The sequence below is a fragment of the Branchiostoma floridae genome, chromosome 9 (genome assembly GCF_000003815.2).
Source record: "Branchiostoma floridae strain S238N-H82 chromosome 9, Bfl_VNyyK, whole genome shotgun sequence".
NCBI classification, from domain to species: domain Eukaryota; kingdom Metazoa; phylum Chordata; class Leptocardii; order Amphioxiformes; family Branchiostomatidae; genus Branchiostoma; species Branchiostoma floridae.
The window spans coordinates 5,643,243-5,665,422 of NC_049987.1; the positions used below are offsets into that span (position 1 = coordinate 5,643,243).

General features: G+C 39.0%; 1 protein-coding gene across 1 annotated transcript in view; it reads right to left on the reverse strand.

Moving 5' to 3' along the window:
* Positions 1-22,180, reverse strand: part of LOC118422705 (HIV Tat-specific factor 1 homolog) — a 32,013-nt gene that overhangs the window by 7,212 nt on the left and 2,621 nt on the right. The window contains 4 exon segments of the mRNA XM_035830413.1: positions 17,361-17,457; positions 18,497-18,657; positions 19,664-19,818; positions 20,875-21,094. Of these exon segments, the coding sequence (XP_035686306.1) occupies positions 17,361-17,457; positions 18,497-18,657; positions 19,664-19,818; positions 20,875-21,094 (633 nt within the window).

Genomic DNA, 22,180 nt, shown 5'->3' on the forward strand with positions numbered 1-22,180 from the left:
GAATGACACACTTGTAGACAGCGCCCAAATAACATAATAATATAGAACAAAGCTGAATGAACTGTATATAGCTAACTAATAGCGATAAACGTGTTCAGGAGACAAATTAATTGTGTCAATTTGAATGATGCATTCATAGAACAGCGCTGTAAGAACTGTATATAGCTAACTTAAAGCGCAATGCGTGTTCAAATGTCAAACTGTGTCAATTTGAATGACACAGTTATAGAACAAAGCTAAAAGAACTGTATATAGCTAACTAATAGCGTAAACGTGTTCAGGAGACAAACTATGTCAATTTGAATGACACACTGACATAATAGCGCCGTAAGAACTGTGTATAGCTCACTAATAGCGAGAAACGTGTTCAGGAGACAAACTGTGTCAATTTGAATGACACAATGCATTATAGAATAGCGCTGTAAGAACTGTATATAGTTAACTTGAAGCGGAATGCGTGTTCAAATGTCAATCTGTGTCAATTTGAATGACACACTAGAAGACAGCGCCCAAAGAACTGTCTATAGCAAACTAATAGCGAAAACGTATTCAGGAGACAAACTGTGACAATTTGAATGACACACTTATAGAACAAAGCTGAATGAAATGTATACAGCTAACTAATAGCGAAAAAACGTGTTCAGGAGACAAACTGTGTCAATTTGAATGATGCATTCATAGAACAGCGCTGTAAAAAAACTGTATAGGTAACTTAAAGTGCAATGCGTGTTCATGACGTCCAACGGTGTCATTTGAATGACACACTTACATAATAGTGCCGTAAGAACTGTATATAGCTAACTAATAGCGAAAAACGTGTTCAGGAGTCAAACTGTGTCAATTTGAATGACACACTTACATGATAGTGCCGTAAGAACTGTATATAGCTAACTAGGAGCGAAAAACATGTTCAGGAGACAAACTGTGTCAATTTGAATGACACAATGCATTATAGAACAGCGCTGTAAGAACTGTATATAGTTAACTTAAAGCGGAATGCGTGTTCAAATGTCCAACTGTGTCAATTTGAATGACACACTTGTAGACAGCGCCCAAATAACTGTATATAACAAACTAATACCGAAAACGTATTCAGGAGACAAACTGTGTCAATTTGAATGACACACTTACATAATAGCGCAATAAGAACTGTATATAGCTAACTAATAGCAAAATACGTGTTCAGGAGACAAACTGTGTCAATTTGAATGACACACTTATATAATGGTGCCGTAAGAACTGTATATAGCTAACTTAAAGCGGAATATTAATGCGTGTTCAGAAGTCAAACTGTGTCAATATGAATGACACACTTACATAATAGCGCGGTTCAAGAAGCGCTTTTCTGCAAGTGTGTCAGACAAGTTCTAAGGTCCCTTCTTACGAACTAAATGGCGTTCCTTCGTATATATATGACTTTAGATGCGTTTATTTCATATCAATTAACAACTGATTACTGGAGTTTGGACCATGGTAGGGTTTAAAGTAACTGAAATACTAACTTGTTCAAGTAAACTGTCAAATCTAGTACTGCGCTGTCTGAGCTGAAAACTGTGTCAATCATATGACACACTTTTGAAACGCATAATAACTATCTTATGACGGAAAACTCGCTCTGCCGAAAACTTTTTCAATCGAATGATTATACGATTTAGGCATATCTATTCAGTTTGCTAGTTTGTCACATTAATTGACACAATAGTTTATAACAGAAAACTTTGTCAGGAGGACGGCTTTGCAATTAATAACCGAGTGTTAAACAGTATAAAACTGCCTCATGACGGAAACTTTGGTGGACAACTGTCACTGATAGTATGGCACACTAGTGCGATGATTAAACAGTATTAAACTGATGGAAGACTTGGTCGGGACGACAACTGTGTCATTAACAAGTTTTTTAAAACTTATTAAAATTTCACAAAACGGAAAACCCTCACGGTCAGGACGACAACTGTATCAAATGACAGAAAACCTTGTCAGGAGGACAACTGTTATTTCATATGACACACTATGAAACACGATGTGAAATCAGTGTAAAATTGTCTTGATGGCGGACGACTTTTTCAGGAGGGAAATAGTGTGAATTTGTCTGACACCTTTGTAAGCGATGAAAAATGGAAAACGTTTTTCCGGGGGACAACTTTGTCAATCTATATCACCCACAATTGGAAAAGCGCTGTTTAACGGGTGTAAAATTGATCACGGAAAAAGTTGGACAGTAAAGAATTTGTGTCAATTTATATGACACACTGGTAAAAAGTGTACTTTGGGCTGTACCTAACAACTTTATTGCTGAAAACGTAGTCAAAAGCACAGCTGTGTCGATTTGTTTCGACACATTTGTAGAATAGCGCCGAACGTATAGTATACAAATGTATGACTAAATCTTAACGGCTAATGTGTTCAGGACACAAAACTGTGTCAATTTGTATGACACACCTAAAGAAAAGCGCTGTAAGAACTGCATATAACCATTTTACAACAGAAAACTTCGTTAGGAGGGCAACTGTGTCAATTCATATGACACACAAGTAAAGTAAAGCGATAATTAAATAGTATGATCATCCGATTGAAAAAGTTTTTGTTAGAGCAAGCTTTCGTCAAAATAAATTTACCTCGCTGTTCTATGAATGTGTCATTCACATAGACACATTTTGTACATGTGTCCTAAACACGTTTTTTTAATTGGTTAGCTATGTACGGTTTTTACGGCGCTATAATGTGAGTATGTCATGCAAATTGACACAGTTTGTCCCCTGTACACGTTTTCCGCTATATACAGTTCTTACAACACTTTTCTATAAATCTGTCATTCAAATTGACACAGGTAGTCTACTGAATACACTTTTCGCTTTAAGTTAGTTATATACTGTTTTAACGGCGCTATTCTGTAAGTGTGTCATTCAAATTGACACAGTTTGTCTCCTGAACACTTTTTCCGCTATTAGTTTGCTATATACAGTTCTTATTGCGCTATCTGCAAGTGTGTCATTCAAATTGACACAGTTTGTCTTCTGATCACGTTACACTTCGCTATGAGTTAGCTATATACATTTCTTATTGCGCTACCTGTAAGTGTGTCATTCAAATTGACACAGTTTGTTTCCTGAACACTTTTTCCGCTATTAGTTTGCTATATACAGTTCTTATTGCGCTATCTGCAAGTGTGTCATTCAAATTGACACAGTTTGTCTCCTGAACGCCTTTTCCGCTATTAGTTTGCTATATACAGTTCTTATTGCGCTATCTGCAAGTGTGTCATTCAAATTGACACAGTTTGTCTTCTGAACACGTTTTGCGCTATTACATGTAGCTACATAACGTTATAGTTCTTACTGTTCTGTAAGTGTGTCATTCAAATTGACACAGTTTCTCTTCTGAACACTACACTTCGCTATGAGTTAGCTATATACATTTCTTATTGCGCTACCTGTAAGTGTGTCATTCAAATTGACACAGTTTGTCTCCTGAACACTTTTTCCGCTATTAGTTTGCTATATACAGTTCTTATTGCGCTATCTGCAAGTGTGTCATTCAAATTGACACAGTTTGTCTTCTGAACACGTTACACTTCGCTATGAGTGAGCTATGTACATTTCTTATTGCGCTATCTGCAAGTGTGTCATTCAAATTGACACAGTTTGTCTTCTGAACACGTTACACTACGCTATGAGTTAGCTATATACATTTCTTATTGCGCTACCTGTAAGTGTATCATTCAAATTGACACAGTTTGTCTCTTGAACACTTTTTCCGCTATTAGTTTGCTATATACAGTTCTTATTGCGCTATCTGCAAGTGTGTCATTCAAATTGACACAGTTTGTCTTCTGAACACGTTACACTTCGCTATGAGTTAGCTAGGTACATTTCTTATTGCGCTATCTGCAAGTGTGTCATTCAAATTGACACAGTTTGTCTTCTGAACACTTTTTCCGCTATTAGTTTGCTATATACAGTTCTTATTGCGCTATCTGCAAGTGTGTCATTCAAATTGACACAGTTTGTCTCCCGAACACTTTTTCCGCTATTAGTTTGCTATATACATTTCTTATTGTGCTACCTTTAAGTGTGTCATTCAGATTGACACAGTTTGTCTCCTGAACACTTTTTCCGCTATTAGTTTGCTATATACAGTTCTTATTGCGCTATCTGCAAGTGTGTCATTCAAATTGACACAGTTTGTCTTCTGATCACGTTACACTTCGCTATGAGTTAGCTAGGTACATTTCTTATTGCGCTACCTGTAAGTGTGTCATTCAAATTGACACAGTTTGTCTCCTGAACGCTTTTTTCCGCTATGAGTTAGCTATGTACAGTTCTTATTGCGCTATCTGCAAGTGTGTCATTCAAATTGACACAGTTTCTCTTCTGAACACGTTTTTCGCTATTAGTTAGCTATATACACTTAATGCAGCGCACAACGGTCCTTTAGATGTGTCATTCAAATTGACACAGTTTGTCTTCTGAACACGTTTTCCGCTACTAGTTAGCTATATAACGTTACAATTCTTAAGGCGCTATTTTTTGTGTCATTCAAATTGGCACATTTTCTCCTCTGAACACGTTTTTCGCTATTAATAAGCTATATACTGTTCTAATCTTAGTTAATCCCTCAGTCAGGCGCGAGCAATGTATCTAATACCTTCAACAGTTAACAGTCAGATGCAAAAAGCCTTCGTTGGGTAACGTTATCTACAGTTCACTTTACCCACGACGCAACCTATTGGAATAACACCTTACAGATCATAGTGCTGTCTTATACTTCAAAGACATTTCAATATTACTTCGTAACATGATAAAACGCTGACAGCACCATCAAAAGTACTTGTGTACACTACCGAGTGAGGTCCCGAGTGACTGCCGCAACGGTATAGCGTGACCCGGAAACAGTTGAACCTCGCCCACTAAGCGGACACCCCGAAACCCCCATACGGTGCGTATTTCGGCTTGAAAACAATGGCGAAACGATAGGAAAAAGCTGTCGAAAATCGGTCAACTTTGACATCAAATATATACTTTCTCGTAAAAGTCCATCGCTTGAGATTCACAAGGCAGATAGAACAACTCGTGGGGATTACGAGGACACCTTTGACAGCCTGATTTAGCCCACCGCAATTTTTTAATCTTTTTTTTACGTGACCATGTCAAGTGCCTCAAACGGGCGTCCAACATTTATCCCAACAAAGCCATTCTGTAGGCAAAAACATTTCCCTAAAAGACGCTCTAAGATTGCAGGTCTTTGACTGTAGATGTGTCTTGAGGTGCAATACAATGATAAGATACTGTATCTGTGTACAGTGAGAAACAAGACATTTTCTTAATCATCCCTTTCTATTGCAATACTTATGTTTAACAACATTTACATGTATAACACTTAAAGGCCTAGTAAAATTACAATTGTGTCTCTGACTAAGATCCAGAAAAAAATTATCTGTTTTTAGATTTTGGCCAAAATGTTGAACATTTGCAGTCATTGAGGGTACTGGGCATCACTTTAAAAACCTATGGACTGAGCATTCACTTAGAAGGAGGAAGGAAACTGCCAACTTAGCTGAAAATATACAGAAAATTTTAAAACATGTCCATTGCCAGCAGTCAACCCCCAAAAGACTTGGATTTAATGCTAGGCAGTTGGTTTAACACAACATGTTTTTCCTTTTAGCAAAAAATCTGATAGATACATACATTTATTTATATACATGCATGTGTACCGGGGTATGAACAACACACATAAGGATTGTGTCAATACATCTTTGTCTTTAATAAGATCTGTATCACATGTACTGAGCCCAAATACCTCAACAACAACTGATCAATAAGAAAACATCTCAGATATTTGGGGTGAGCATCTGCTGTGATAGACAGACTCATAAACAGCTGTCACTTCTGTGAGTACCGAATGGAGATGTCTCATTAGGGTACTTAAATGTGGTAATTAATGCCAATTAACAAACATAGAAACTGCCTGGAATGTCGAGATGATACCGTTTACTACATTTCAAGTAAAGCTCTGCACTGAGCCTGTGATTTTTGTATAGGAACTGGCTCGGAGTAATTGACGAGCAAAGAGACTTCAAAGGGTCGTCTCAATCAGTTAAAAGAACTGTCGTAAATCAAGAAAAAAGATGGCACGACAGATGTGTAGTTATGAACGTTAGAAATCATATAATACATGTAGTTGCATTATTTTTGTCACAGGTTTTTACTGTCATGTTCCGAACAGGTGCTACCATTTCCACTGCATTGTTGTGACTATCATTTCAACTGCAAACTCAAGGATAGTTGTCAATGTTAGATTTCCAACGTGCTGTGAAATTTAGATGCCAGGAACTTAAATGAATTTCCAACATGCACAAATTGTAGGCTGGGTGACAGCCACTTCCCACAATGCCCCAGGGCAGGAAGAGGGACATTACCCAGCATGCCTGGGGGCAGGAAGTTTGAAATCGACCCCTGGTCCTGACGTGTGCCCTCGCACAAAGGACGACATGGCGCAAAAATGCGACCAGATGACACCAGATATCACATACATGTATATATCATGATTTACAGCTTCTTAATGTTGTTTACAAGGTTTTCCTTTAACAAACAGTCTTGCTTATTGAGATGTTCTACCTTGAGTTGACCATAGCATAGCCTATTATTTGACAAAGATTTACAAACTTATTACACAATGAGTCATCATCATCATCATCGGTCAGCTGCAGCGCAGACAATTGTGAGTTTCTTCTAGGCCCTTCTGTTGGCAGCAAGATGGTGAATCTGTTTTGCGGTGATCTGGCCATTAAAATCTCCTACTTTGTTGCACTGTTGAAGTTACCGGTACCTACATCAATTAGGATTTGCTTGTGAGGCTGACTACATGTACGTACATGTATGTAGACAGCATAACTCGAGAAGTTGTGGATGGATCTGTATGATATTTGGTATGTGGGTCGGGGTCGGGAGAACGAAGGTCAAGTTGGACAATGATCCTGCTATAGTTGGAGCTGCTGTTTTACTGAAATTCTAGAGCTCCGACACCCACGGCTCGAAATACCAGCCTGCAACCTACAATTAGCAGAAATAAAACCCTTCAGATTTCAGGAAGAGATATCACCAACTTACAATCTGGCAGCCTTGATGTGAATAACCTCCACTGCCATTTGCATGTACATGTATGTATCCAGCAGGTTTCATCTATCGATACATCACTTTGAAATACAATGTTTTTGCCACACCAGGGTTGAACAAGTTTTCTAAAATCCACTTGTCGTATCGGACAAGCACATAAAAAATGTACTTGCCCGAACCAATTTTTCACTTGCCCAAAATTCAAATGTCACTGTTACTAGTATATGCATTTCCACTTCCAGCAATGGAATTCTCTGTAGACAATTGCTTGATGTCATGACTGTAAAAAGTAACAAGTATATCAAAATTGCACTAAAATCAATGGAAAAATCTTACTTGCCCGATCGGACAAGTGGGGTAGGACATGCACTTGCCCGAACAACACTTTCACTTGCCCTGGACAATAGGGCTAGTGGACTTGTTTATCCCTGCACACCCTACCGTATACACAGTTAAGACATGAGTACACCAGATATACAGTTAAAATATACAGCCCTTACAGGAGTTCATGATATTGGGGACATAAACATTGTAATGGAAAAGATGAACTGTAATTTCCAACACGAAAATTGGACTTAATTACTCAAAGTTGGAAACTTGCAGAATGTCTTCTACCAACACACACGAACTTCCAAGTTTTTAACATTGAATTGGATGCATCTTTTATGAAAATATATATACAGAATGTACATGCAACCTGTTGAAATTATCTTAAGTTAGTAGACCTTATGTACTTAATTATGAATCACAGTTGCAGGGGCCTGATCGATGTATATTCTCCCACTATGTTTATTGTGTTGCTGCGTATCTGTGACCCTCGGTATGCAAGGAGACCAATTACCACATTAACGTCAGGGACAGGAATGTTATCACTCGCCTTTCATCAAGTTTCCTCTGTCTAGATTGTCTATCTTGATTTTTCACACTTCTTTGACTTGTTATTTTCCGTTGACTTTTGAATTTGTAGCTGTGTTGATCAATGCTTTGTTTAGTGTGCTGCACATACAAAATGTACATGTACATGTACATGTACACAGCATTGTGATATTGTTGAGACCTCAGTTCATACCCGTCAATAATATACACTGAAATGTTTGAATACAGTGAAATCAGTATCCTTTCTTTATCTACTGCTTTAATATAAATCTCCTTGGTTTTTAAAGAGCAAGGAAAAGACTGTTGGTTGAAGGTTACATGAATAGGTATCTTTTTATAACGTACATCTACTAGTACTACATGTGTACATGAAGTTTTTCATGCCATGTACTTTAAGCACAATGTAACAATCCATAGACTCAGTAAGAAAGAGGGAACTACATTTTGTCAGAACCGTGAGACCACTAAACTGAAGAAATATCGGAAGATGACCATCAAAATGTAGTTGTAATTCCAAACAATTAAGGAGGCCATTTCAGGCATTATACAAGATGCTTACACGTTGACCTTGTCAAAATCTTGACCCCTTTCAATAAACTACATGACACAAGAATGTGGGAAATGTAGTGCCTGGGGTGAGATACTACCTTACAACAACCTTAGCTTCTTGCTTAGGCCACACTAATTAAACATGTTGGTTAAATAATGCTGAACATTGAGTATAAACATGCAAACAGAGTCTGATGGGAAGTTTGTACATGTACCTTCATTTGTGAACACAAATTCAGGGTGTAGTCAGATTTAAGTTACTGTATAATGCCAAAACTTTGCATCTTAGCTGTTTACTGAATTTTTAATAGAATAGAAGAAAATGTAGATTTGTGTGGCCTTGAATCGTCTCTTTGATGCAAACAAACAAACTGACAAACAAAAAAACAAACAAAACAAAACTCAACCAAATACAAGACAACAGTCTGAGAGGAAAGTCTGTATGTTCAACTTGGTACACACAGTTTAATTTGAAAGTAAATGTACTAGGCAGATTCAAGGCTATAGCTACCTGCTCATTGTTTTCCTTCTCTTAACAACATACTGATTCGTAAAAGTCCAAGAACTAAAGAACAAAATTGGTAACGTGTGTCTTAAGAACATGATCACAAGGTCTCTAGAAACCATGAAACCTTGACAAGAATCATCATATTCCCATCCACACTTAAGTAAAATGAAGAAAACTCAGTTTCTTGGAGGTTGATTTTAGATTAGTTATTGAATGCGTGTATGCAGCACAAACTTGGATACTGTGAACTGCATCAGGATGTTCAATTGTATACAAATCAAGTTCTTATAACACAAGTAGTCAACACATATGACCATGGTTGTGTTATTGCTAAAGAAACTGAGACTGACTGCACAGAGTCTGCTATTGTTGGAAAGAAAACTCGTTCTAGCTCTGGAGAAAAACCACAAGAAGCAAACAGATTTGTCAGAATAGGGCAAATGCAACCACAGTCAATTTCTGTGTTCATAGTTGTGTGAATACTTATCAAAGAAAATGACAGCACAAATTCTTCTACCGCTTGTGATTTTTGGAAAGAAAACTTGTTCCACTTCTTGAGAAAAACCAGTAGAAAAAAAGTGCACCAGAAAAAAAACACAAGAAAAACAAACAGAGGAGCATAAAAACTGGGCCAAATGCTGAAAGTTCCTGGCATGTGTTAGCAGGTGATTCATAGAGTCAGAGTCAAGTTTTCTTGCTCATTGTTTTAATCTTTTGCTACAAGGAAACTTGTTCCAGTTCTTGAGAGAAAAACCACAAGAAACAAACACGGATGAGCATAAAAACTTGGCCAAATGCAGGAATTTCCTGTCAATGGTAGCACATGTACAGGTGACACATACATGTATACCAGTAGTCAGAGTTAAGTTTTCCTACCCTTTGTTTTCATCTTTTGCTGCAAGAAATCTTGCTCCAGTTCTTTGGAGAAAAAAACACAAGAAACAAACACAGACGAGCATAGAAACTGGGCCAAAAACGCAGGAATTTCCTGTCAATGTTAGCACATGCACAGGTGACACATAGAGTCAAGTTTTCCTACTCTTTGTTTTCATCTTTTGCTGCAAGAAATCTTGCTCCAGTTATTGAGAGAAAAACCACAAGAAACAAACACAGATGAGCATAAAAACTTGGCCAAATGCAGGAATTTCTTGTCAATGGTAGCACATGCACAGGTGACACATACATGTATACCAGTAGTCAGAGTTAAGTTTTCCTACTCTTTGTTTTCATCTTTTGCTGCAAGAAATCTTGCTCCAGTTCTTTGGAGAAAAAACACAAGAAACAAACACAGATGAGCACAAAAACTGGGCCAAAAACGCAGGAATTTCCTTGCGTGACCAGCACAGGAACTGTACAGGGGCCGCGGTGCGATGGGGCGATACCGAGGCGGCGGATAAAATTTCACAACACCCGCCGCCAGCCCCAGGGCGGACAGGCAAGGCCGCGCGGGAGGAAGCTTTCTGTCAGCCCTGGATTAGTTTTGTCAAAATACAGACGGAAGGGGTGCTTGGCAAATTAGGGGAGGCTTATAAATCTGGGACACGGTGAAGGTTAGGACGGTTTACAGTGCAGCAGTGACACCTAGTGGATGGAATGAAGCAGTGCAGGTAGTAATGACAGTTGTGTTTGATGAAGGAGGTGTAACTTCGTGGCAAATTTGAGGAGACCAGACTTGTAAATCTGGAACAAGGTAAAGTTTAGGACAGGTTACAGTGCAGCAGTGACACCTAGTGGATGGAATGAAGCAGTGCAGGTAGCAATGACAGTTGTGTTTGATGAAGGAGGTATAAATTCTTGGCAAATTTGAGGAGACCAGACTTGTAAATCTGGAACAAGGTAAAGTTTAGGACAGGTTACAGTGCAGCAGTGACACCTAGTGGATGGAATGAAGCAGTGCAGGTAGTAATGACAGTTGTGTTTGATGAAGGAGGTATAAATTCTTGGCAAATTTGAGGAGACCAGACTTGTAAATCTGGAACAAGGTTAAGTTTAGGACAGGTTACAGTGCAGCAGTGACACCTAGTGGATGGAATGAAGCAGTGCAGGTAGCAATGACAGTTGTGTTTGATGAAGGAGGTATAAATTCTTGGCAAATTTGAGGAGACCAGACTTGTAAATCTGGGACATGGTAAAGGTTAGGACGGTTTACAGTGCAGCAGTGACACCTAGTGGATGGAATGAAGCAGTGCAGGTAGCAATGACAGTTGTGTTTGATGAAGGAGGTATAAATTCTTGGCAAATTTGAGGAGACCAGACTTGTAAATCTGGGACATGGTAAAGGTTAGGACGGTTTACAGTGCAGCAGTGACACCTAGTGGATGGAATGAAGCAGTGCAGGTAGCAATGACAGTTGTGTTTGATGAAGGAGGTATAAATTCTTGGCAAATTTGAGGAGACCAGACTTGTAAATCTGGAACAAGGTAAAGGTTAGGACAGGTTACAGTGCAGCAGTGACACCTAGTGGATGGAATGAAGCAGTGCAGGTAGCAATGACAGTTGTGCTTGATGGAGGTACATTGTATAAATTCTTGGCAAATTTGAGGAGACCAGACTTGTAAATCTGGAACAAGGTAAAGTTTAGGACAGGTTACAGTGCAGCAGTGACACCTAGTGGATGGAATGAACAGTGCAGGTAGTAATGACAGTTGTGTTTGATTAATCAAGAAGAAGTGAATCTGGGATAGGGTACCGGTGAAGTTCAGAATGGTTTAGTGACAGGCTAGTGCAGCGGCTCCTCCCAGTGATTAGAAAGGTGCAGTGCAGTTTTAGCTTTGATGAAGTCTGTGCCAGACTAAAACTGTCAGTAACCTTTGGCCAAACTTGTTGGCCCATTTTCAAATTCACTGGTAAGTCAAACATAGTATGCAGGGTTGGACAAGTTTTCTAAAATCCACTTGTCCTATCGGGCAAGTACTTAAAAAATTTACTTGCCCGAACCAACTTTTCACTTGCCCGAAATCTAAATGACATTTTTCTATGTATATTCATGGCCTTCAATGGAATTTTTGTTATTGGCTCTATTTTCTGTGTTAATCAATGCTTGATGTCATGACTTTGAAAAGTAGCAAGTACATCAAAATCTCACTCAATGGAGAAAAGCTAACTTGTCCGATCGGGCAAGTGGGGAAGGACATGCACTTGCCCGATTGGCATTTTCACTTGCCCGGGACTATAGGGCTAGTGGACTTGTTTATCCCTGGTATGGCTGAAATTCTACCATGCATGTCACTTTGGATGGGACTTGGTGACATGAGATTCTGTTGCGAACATCCTCCAACCCATGAAGATTGTGCAGTGGTCATGAAGACACTTTCTGTATTCCTGACAGAATTTTCTTTAGAGCTCAGTGACTCAAGCTACACATGTACATTGTAAGGCCCAATCTACACACAGTTTTTTAATACAGATATCTGTGGAGATGTCGGGAGGGATCTAGAACGTAGGAGGCCGGACACCCATGGCGCTTGCAGTCATAAACATATACTATAGCGCGATTTTCCACATGGCGTTATATGCTAATGAGCCTTCCCGAAGTCGGGAAGCATCTACACGTGCGCGAAGCTGTCGGGGACCCCTGCTAAGCTATCGGTAAGGCATCGTAGTATTCGTACGAATGGTCCGGACCTTTCGGAAGAAATTTTCCCGATATCGTAATGGCGATATAGTAGTTCCATCTAAACGATGAAAAAAAGCCGTCGGCGAGAGGTTGTAGGCTCGCCGATATCGGGAAAAACTGTGTGTAGATCGTGCCTTAGTTTGTATCCTCCTGCTGTGTGGTGGGCTCAATGACCACAGTGGTTGATTAAATGTTTCTTGTGCTATCTTGGAAAGGTGGACTGGTGAAGGGGAGGATAGACAAGGCTTCCTGTTTCCCCAGCTTACACTGCAAGGTTTCACAGCGCCTCCTTGTGACTGAAATATGCATGTGCAGCTACACAACTCTTATTTACAATGTATATCTCTCAACTTATAAAGCCAACTTATAAGGATGGCGGTGCTGCAGGAAAAAAACATGTTGGGCAGATCAAGACCTATTTGGAAACATGGGCATGAATAATTAAATCACAGTCCCGTCAATCACAGTGATTGACAGTGCTTCCAGGCACAGGCCTGGATAGTCAGGCTGTATTTCTAAACTAAAGTCTATAACTCTACAAGCTAACGAATATTTTGAATAAAAAACAACTGTGAATGGTACAACCAAAATATAAAAACAGCATGGTGTAAAGTGAAAATGGGCTTCTCTCACTCAAAATGACAAAAAAGTTCAAGAATTTAGTAAAAAAAACAACAGTCTGTAGAAGCTGTAAAATAATAGGCTTAAACTTACAGTAAATTGCGGATATCAAATGACTAAATTGGCATAGTATATTGAATGCCTTCCAAATCTAAAATGATATGTGTTTTTGATATAACAAAGTTTGCCTATTTCAAGTGGCTAAATCTTTATTCCTATCTCTCTGGATTAAGAAAGGAATTCCTCTATTGTCTGATGGTATAAACATTAAAACAAAACAATGTCACAGGATAAAAGCAGACCTGACACTGAGCCAAAGCCCCTTGGGATCAAAATCAGATATAAATCATATAATCTCAGCAAAATGCTTTGCCTTGTCGTATCATCAGTAACTTCTACTATTATGTGGTATCATGTGTACAATAATTGGAGTTAGGATTATCCTTCAAATCCTTTGAAAAACCTTTTACTTTTCACAACAAGAGTCTGAAGTGTTTTTGTCGCTGTTGAGAAACCTTGCTAAGCTGGTGCGGGAAAAAAAAGGTTACAATTATTATGACTAATTGTTCTTTTTATGATGATATAAGAAACCAACTATTTATGAGTGTATCCAAAATACGCGCTTACTTTCCAACTATTCCTGACAATGAAAAATCAATCCTACTATTAAAATCAAAGAACCCACACATTATAACAGAAGTAGGTAAATTCGTCTTCCACTGGCTAAAGAGAAGAAGTCTAACCCAACAAAACCAGTATAATGTACACTAGCATAGCATATAGTCATAGAATGTAGTTCCTAGCACCTTTGTATTTTCCTTATTTTACATGTTGTTTGTACCTGCAATTAGCCCTCGGGCAAGAACTTGCAATAAACATATCTATTATAGTTGGGCATCAGACAAAACAGATTACCCCAAGTGACGAGCGTTGAGACTTTAAGATAACGTCTAGACTGACAGATAATAGAAAATAGCAAGATCTGTTCTGTTTTCATCAACTGTGTGTCTTCTATAAAACAAAGAAATTATGTCAGATCAGAATGTCATTTTTACCATTTCAGTCGACAGGTTTTCATAAAACTAATTTTCAACTTTCTATCAAAGTAAACAAAAGAAATATGCGACAAACAAATACCAAACAATCCTTAAGGTAGTCAAAACTTACATGATGATATTTGAAATGCCAAAATTAAGGGAACAAGCAACGGAAAATATCTTTTGAAGAGTCAGGCGTATCAGGTAAGTATGAAGTATTTTTGTATCAATGATTGAGAGTAAGTATATATGAAGACCATTGAGCCCATATATACATAAATGATACTGAGTTGATATGTAAATGTGTTAATGAAAAAAAAAAAAAAGATTTGAAATACTTTCACTTTGTAAGAATGCTTGACGTGTGTGTTTAAAGTTGTTCAGACTTACAAACTCCCTTACCCTTTTGTCATGTCCATACTATCACTGGGGACAATTAGTGGCAAAAACCAGAAGACCAAAAAGATGAAGCTGATAGCACAGGCACTTATTTAATCCAGCAATTTGGCAACATGAAAGAATGCATGGTTGGCATTATACTAGTAATTCATATCTTCAGAAAAGAGAAAAAGTTTCATACCCAGACTCGGAAGACCAAAAAGATGCAGTAGATAGTGGAGGCTCCGTCGTTAATCCTTCGTCAATGAACAGGCTTAACGAGCTGTCTCCTTCCTGTCATGCTTTAATGCCTTAATGAGGTAATTAGCTAATGAGCCTTTGTGGGGAACCAAAGGAAGAAATCATGATGAACTGCTCCCGGGGGATTCAGAGATTTCTTGATAGGGTTAATACAATAATGCTTTGGTTTGTTTAAATTACAATAGACATTTACTGGGTTGGTAGTTAAGCTATAGGTGATAGACACCAATATCATTTTTGTAGGTTCTCAGATTTAAGAAAGATAATGCTACATTGAAATTTCATCTTGAAAACAGAGTCTGGGGTTGTACCGTATCAGACTGGCATAAAGGCATTTATTATTGATATTAGGGAACCTACAAGGAACTGTGTAACTTTCATTGTTGGAAGATTTAGCAAAAACATTAGTGATCAAAAATGTCAAAAACTTTTGTTATGATAAGAAAAACATCAATGTGTTCTTTGCACTACATTTTTGTAGTAATTGTCTGTTACATTACTGTGCCAACAGAACTGACCCAGTTAAGTCGTGGCAGACTTGATATCTCAAAAGTAGACATGCAATCAACCAAAGATGCTCTCCTGACCGATACCTTTGACTTGATGAACAATCAATTTGTGTGAGTCTAACCATCACCTTTGCAAACAGCCATCAATACTAAATGTTCTCTAGACCCTATGTTAGACTTGTCATCAATTTTTCTACTTGTGGCATATAATCAACCCAATGCTGTCCCTACCGACATCTTTGACTTGATGTATTTGTTGAAATCTAACTATCACCTTTGCAAATACCCATTCACTACAAGATCTAGGTCTAAACCTTCTGTTGAATATCAATTTCTCTACTTGAGACAAGGAACTAACCAAAGATGCTCCCCTGACCTGAGTCTTTGCCTTGATCAATCTATGTTTGAAACTTGGAATGTAACTATATATTTATCACCTTTGTAAATACCCATTCACTACTACATTTTATGTAGATCTAGGTCTAGACCTTCTGTTGAATATCAATTTCTCTACTTGAGACAAGGAACTAACCAAAGATGCTACCCTGACCTGAGTCTTTGCCTTGATCAATCTGTGTCTGAAACTTGGAATGTAACTATCACCTTTGGAAGGGGCCATTTACTAGAAGATCTAAGCCTCGGATACCGACTTATCAAGTTGAGACATGCAATCATCCTGCACTGCCTCCTTGACCCGAATCTTCGACTTGATGTATTTCCTTGGGGCTTGCAATTATCTTGGTGTATAACCTTCTTTGATTTACCACAAGACCTTCTGTTGAACACAATATGTGTAAGAAGAAAGCAATCACAGAGGTTTTTCTAGGCATATTGGATGGTCCAGTGCCAAGTCATCTCTTTTGTGTAACAACACAAGGTCACAATCAATATGCTTGGTCAGGCATATGTTGGACTTACAATACAGTACAAGGGAATAAGCTGAACTTACACTTATTGAACATAAATCCTACATAATAACAAAAGTGGTTTAACTCCATGATGAAATTTACAGACCATTGCGTTCACTTCAAAAAGTAATTTCAAGCAATCGTAATTTGTACTTGTCAACTGTTTCCCTACTAGCAATATGTGACTGTCAAGCTAAATGGAAAGTTTTGAGTTCCCTGATCATCAACAAGACTACCTTTTATTGCAAAGTTGAAATGAAGGGCACAACATCAGCGTGCAAAATACCCACCGGCACACTTGCACATTGCAGCCACTTTTTGCTTGGTTCAACTTACTTCTAAACTCAGCTTGCACAGGGCGCAACTTTGATTTTGAGCCTCAGAACTCGATTTTGTTGTCAATTTACTTGGAAGAAATGAATGGAACGAGGCAGCTCCATTTCATATCAGCCAAACATGTCAATAATTGCAGATTTCTTGGCAGATGGACATTTTTAATAGTGAATTCTAGGTGGTGCAACTTGAAATTCAGTTGTGCAACCTAGTTTTTGCCCCAGGTTGCACACTGTGCAACCAGGCTCAGAAAAGTATTTTGTACACTGCAACATATTTGTAGTTGCATTGTGACATCCTAGAAAAATATAAACCCTAACATTAGTCAAATTTGAAACCCTAACCCTAGCTGAATTTCAAAATCCATAGACAACTTGGCAAACATTTGCCCTTTACCCCATCACTTTGGACGGGGTTTACATATGCAAACATCAACCAATCTCAAATCTTGCAGTAATTGAGAGGACTATGGCTGTATTGCTGACAATTAAGTATTTATGAGTTTGCAGATGTCTTGACCTACCTATTTTTGAGCTGTGTGATGCCCAAGAACAGGTAAAGTATGATCAGGATTCAATTTACAAGCTTGTGAGGACAAGGCTGTGACTCAAACCTGCCCCCTAGCAACTAAAGTCTGAACTGCACCCACCTCAAAGTCCTTGGGGTGGAACATGTTCCTGATGATCATCACTCGCTCGTGTTTGGGGCGGAGCGGCTCTTTTCTCTCCGGTCTCCAGTCAAGGAGCCTAAGGAAGACAAAAGTATGATTTTTAAAACACATTTGAACAGAACAAAAAGATCATCTTATAAGTACCAGGTAACTTATAATCTGAGTTTTCCACAAGACATGAAATACTACCATGCTTTAACGATAGACCCATTCTGATATGATCTATAATGGAAGAAAACGTATCCTAAGGCCACTACAACCCAGTTGTTGGCTCCTTGACCTTTAAAAATGCTGAACAGGAAAGTCAACATAGAAACATACGTTTAAGGGGGAGACTGTATTTTGGTACACACGCACAGCCTGATATCCAGCCATATTATACATTTGTAGCTCCCAAGTCTCTTCTGTCGTCTCCGCAATTTATAGTATTTGCGGAGAGAACAGAAGAGACTCGGTCACTTGGGAGCTATAATACGGCTGGATACGTATACCAGGTTACACCAGGGCTTTAGCCAGTTCGAAATTTTTTTCCGTCAGCCAATTACAATCATCGCAAAAACCGCGAAAATTAATTAGAAGGACTGAACTGAGACCTTGAAAAACGGGTTTTAATGAGATTATCGTATGCGAAAGGGCGCCGACACACATTGTCAACAATCATAACAATAGCAAAACAAACAGTGTGTGGCTTTTACGGCCGTGGACGGCGTCCCCAAGCCGCCTGTAGCTTCCACCAAGGATTTTTGTCCGTCAAGGTTGACGGATTGGTTTTAAAATCTTTCCGTCAGACGCATCACATTTCCGTCAATTGACGGAAAAACGGACGCTGGCTAGAGCCCTGGGTTACACACACACACACACAGTTTCAGTGAGTACATATAGCTAGATTCTTAGCCATCTATTTCCATTCTTATGACCCTTTCTTTTTTATCTAAACTGGACGTAGGAGGATTCTTTTACACAACCAGTATGTACTTACTTTGCTTATGTTTCAATGTCTCTCATACACCTTCCTTCTAATTAGAGTTCTGCTTCTCGCCGCTATATGCAGCTGTCAGCAACCCTTTATTTGAAATGTTTGAATTTCAGTACAAAGAAGGTAAAGAAAATATCACCTTTCTTGCATGTTCTTCTGCTTCTTCTGCTTCTTTTTCTTCTTCTTGAGTGCTGGGTTGTACGCCCCCTTCAGCTGGAACTTGGCAGGCTCCACGTGGATGGTGTGACTCCTGAACTCATAGTTATCCAGGATCTGTAGGGCCAGGTCAACCGACTCTCTCTGGAAAACATAAAAAGGGATAAAAAATTATTTTTTGTCTGTTTGCTTGTCTGTTGTGTATAACAGATGCCCTTAGGTATGACACAACAGTTTTGTATAGTGTGACTCCTGAACTCATAGTTATCCAGGATCTGTAGGGCCAGGTCAACCGGCTCTCTCTGGAAAACGTCAAAAAAAGAAATAAAAGATTAGTCTGCATACCAACAAGCTGTCTACATGGTATCAGTTTTGTACAGAAAGTACGATAAACTGCCTATATGACACACAAGCTATGTACGGTATGTACAAGCTGTATAAGACCAGACTGTGTAAGGGTGGTCTATCCACTCACATAAGGGTGGGCCCCTAGTCTTTTCGATAAGTGTGGCGGCTATGGCAGGGATAAACAAGTCCACTAGCCCTATTGTCCAGGGCAAGTGAAAGTGCTGTTCGGGCAAGTGCATGTCCTACCCCACTTGTCCGATCGGGCAAGTAAGATTTTTCCATTGATTTTAGTGCAATTTTGATTTACTTGTTACTTTTTACAGTCATGACATCAAGCAATTGTCTACAGAGAATTCCATTGCTGGAAGTGAAAATGCATATACTAGTAACAGTGACATTTGAATTTTGGGCAAGTGAAAAATTGGTTCGGGCAAGTACATTTTTTATGTGCTTGCCCGATAGGACAAGTGGATTTTAGAAAACTTGTTCAACCCTGTATGGGGTCTTTCAACATACTGAGGCTCCCCTTATAGTCTTTGGCTATATGTCCCATCTGAGATCAAGAATACATCCCTAACTGAAACAAAGATAGGTACCTACATTTTTGAATTTTCACCTGAGTTGAGTGGGGAAACAGAAAAGTGATTTTCTCAAGGGAACAACAGTGGGTCTGCTAGGGATTTAAGCCTAGAACCTCTAGATTCAAAGTCAGCAACTCTAACCACAATACAACCTTGCCACCTTGTCATCTAGATACATAAATGAAAATCTTCTGCACTTCCTGTCATCATTGCAACAGTACCTTGAGGTAGCAGCACCTCCCGTCCCCCTTGAGCTGACCGTTCTGGTCCCGGTACAACTTGAACTTGGGCTGTCCCGTCTCCATGTCCTCCATGATGATCCCACACTTCTGCATCAGGTCCTTAAACTCATCGTCTGTGATGTCTGTGGGGAGGCCTGAGATAACAAAACAATTATTATAAACAAAACAAGAATGGCAATAAAAATGTTATTGCCATGACGACGATTGAGGGTAACAACAATACAGCTCAACTCAGAAATAGACTGGAACTGGCACAATATACTAGCCCACCTGTAACATAAACCTACAGCCAGCAGAAATGTACCCCTGGTACAGCACAATGGTCTGCCAGTAACCTAAACCTACAGCTGAGCACTACAGAAGTATTTCCTGTCTGCCTGTGGCGTATGGCTTGAACAAGCTCTAGATAAGAAAATGTATCCTTCATAACATATAACATAACAGCCAAGACAACGTGATCCATTGTGCAGAGTTTCCCTGTCTACCACTAGTTTCAAAGGACAAATTCCTCCAGGGAGCCAGTGTGACCTACATTCCTCCATTGCATACCAGAGATACATGTGGAACAGATTGGGGAGGGGGGGGGGGGGACTTGCATGCCCAGCATACTGTGGAGTGCTAGCATTCCTGTGGAAAAATGCCTGTGCAATTCCTAGAATTTTTGCAGACTGAATGCAATATATACCACTTGACGACTCCCCTGAGGCGTCGTCAAAAAATCAACTGAGATGTTCTGAAGCTAAAATACAATCACATAATCATATAATTGTTATTTAATATCATCATAAAGTTTGATTGACCTACAGAAGCCTTTTTACAGACCATTCAAGACTTATCACTAAGTCTCAAAACTAATTAAGCATGATCTTAAGCCTCACGGAAATGTATCTCTAGTCTAGTTGTAAGTTGGTCAGTCAATGAAGAAAAGCAACAAAAGCTTTTACATGTATTGGTTAAAAAAAAGCCAGGAGTGCAACTTAATATGGTTACTAAGAGCAGCAGTGGCATCCTCACTCAATACTGTAATACTTGCTTTGACTAAAGTTTGAGTTAGCAAATACATGTACATGTGGCATTGTGCAATAGAATAAAGTCTCAAACAGAATTGTTTGGCACTTTGAACACAAAATGGTAAATTAATGAAATCTTATCATGAATGATCTATGAACATCAAATTTTGAGCAGCTCACCTGAAACATAAACGTTTGTATTCTTGACCTCGTCGACATCAAACCACTCAGGATCATTTGCTTTTCTCTTCTCCCCTGGTTTCAGGTCCTTCTTTGCTTTCTTTTGTTGCTGTTGTTGTTGTTGTGTTTGTTGTTGTTGTGTTGTTGATGCTGTTTGTTGTTGTGTTGATTCTGCCACTCCGTAGTTGGCTTGATATGCAGCGATAAAATCATCAGTGATCTGAAAAAAGGTACAGAATCTTCACTTAGTGATCATCACAAATTGTCAAAATAGACCAATTGGTGCTCAGACTCTTCTTTCCTTTAGTTTTACATTAGGGCCATGCCATATAATCCATCTTGGCAATACTAGTCAGGGTTATACAAGTTTTCAAAAATTCACTTGTCCTATCGGGCAAGTACATTAAAAATTTACTTGCCCGAACCAAATTTTCACTTGCCCGAAATTTTAATTACATTTTTCTATGTGTTTTCCCTTTCATAAATTTTCACTTTTGTTAAGAGACCATGTCTAGCGAAATAATAGACGTTAAACAAGGACAGCAACAACAACAAAATCCATGTCTCTACTGGCTTAAAAATGACATGGTCAATATAGGCAGGCATTCAGCCCCATGTGCTGTCACACTCAGTGGTAATTTGAGCGGGTCACATCTGGAAATTTTTACTTGCCCATCGGGCAAGTGGGGAAGCACTTCTGCTTGCCCGAACAGCACTTTTACTTGCCCGGGACAATCGGGCTAATGGACTTGTTTATCCCTGCTAGTAGTAGAAGTTGTAGTATTCTTGGTCTCATTCTGGTCCTGGAGTTCCTTTCTACTGCATATCTACATGTAGTAAACTGCTTGTACTTTGAGCTGGTAAGTACATGTAAGTTAGTATGGACTGGCAGACAGATGTTGATCCTCTGCCATTGGGGCTTACATATAATAACAGTTTCTCCTGATCCCACTTGTACACTTCCAGTGAGTAGCTACCAGTGGATTTGCATTATAAAAAAACAACTCCTTCCAGACAACATCACCCTACAGCTTACAAGGTTTTCACCAAAGAACATGCCGTACCTTAGGAAACAAGGCCAGTTTGTCCTGGTCCCACTCATACACAGTGTCATCGTCAGGCGTGAAGGGAACTTATTTTTTTACTCCTTCTGGACTACTTTACATCGAGGCATACGTAAAACATCCTTAAGGCCTGCCAAGGCTTTGGATAATGTCAAGACATCACATCATACCTTAGGAAACCAGGCGAGTTTGTCCTGGTCCCACTCGTACACTGTACCATCGTCAGGGTCTGTGAAAGTGAA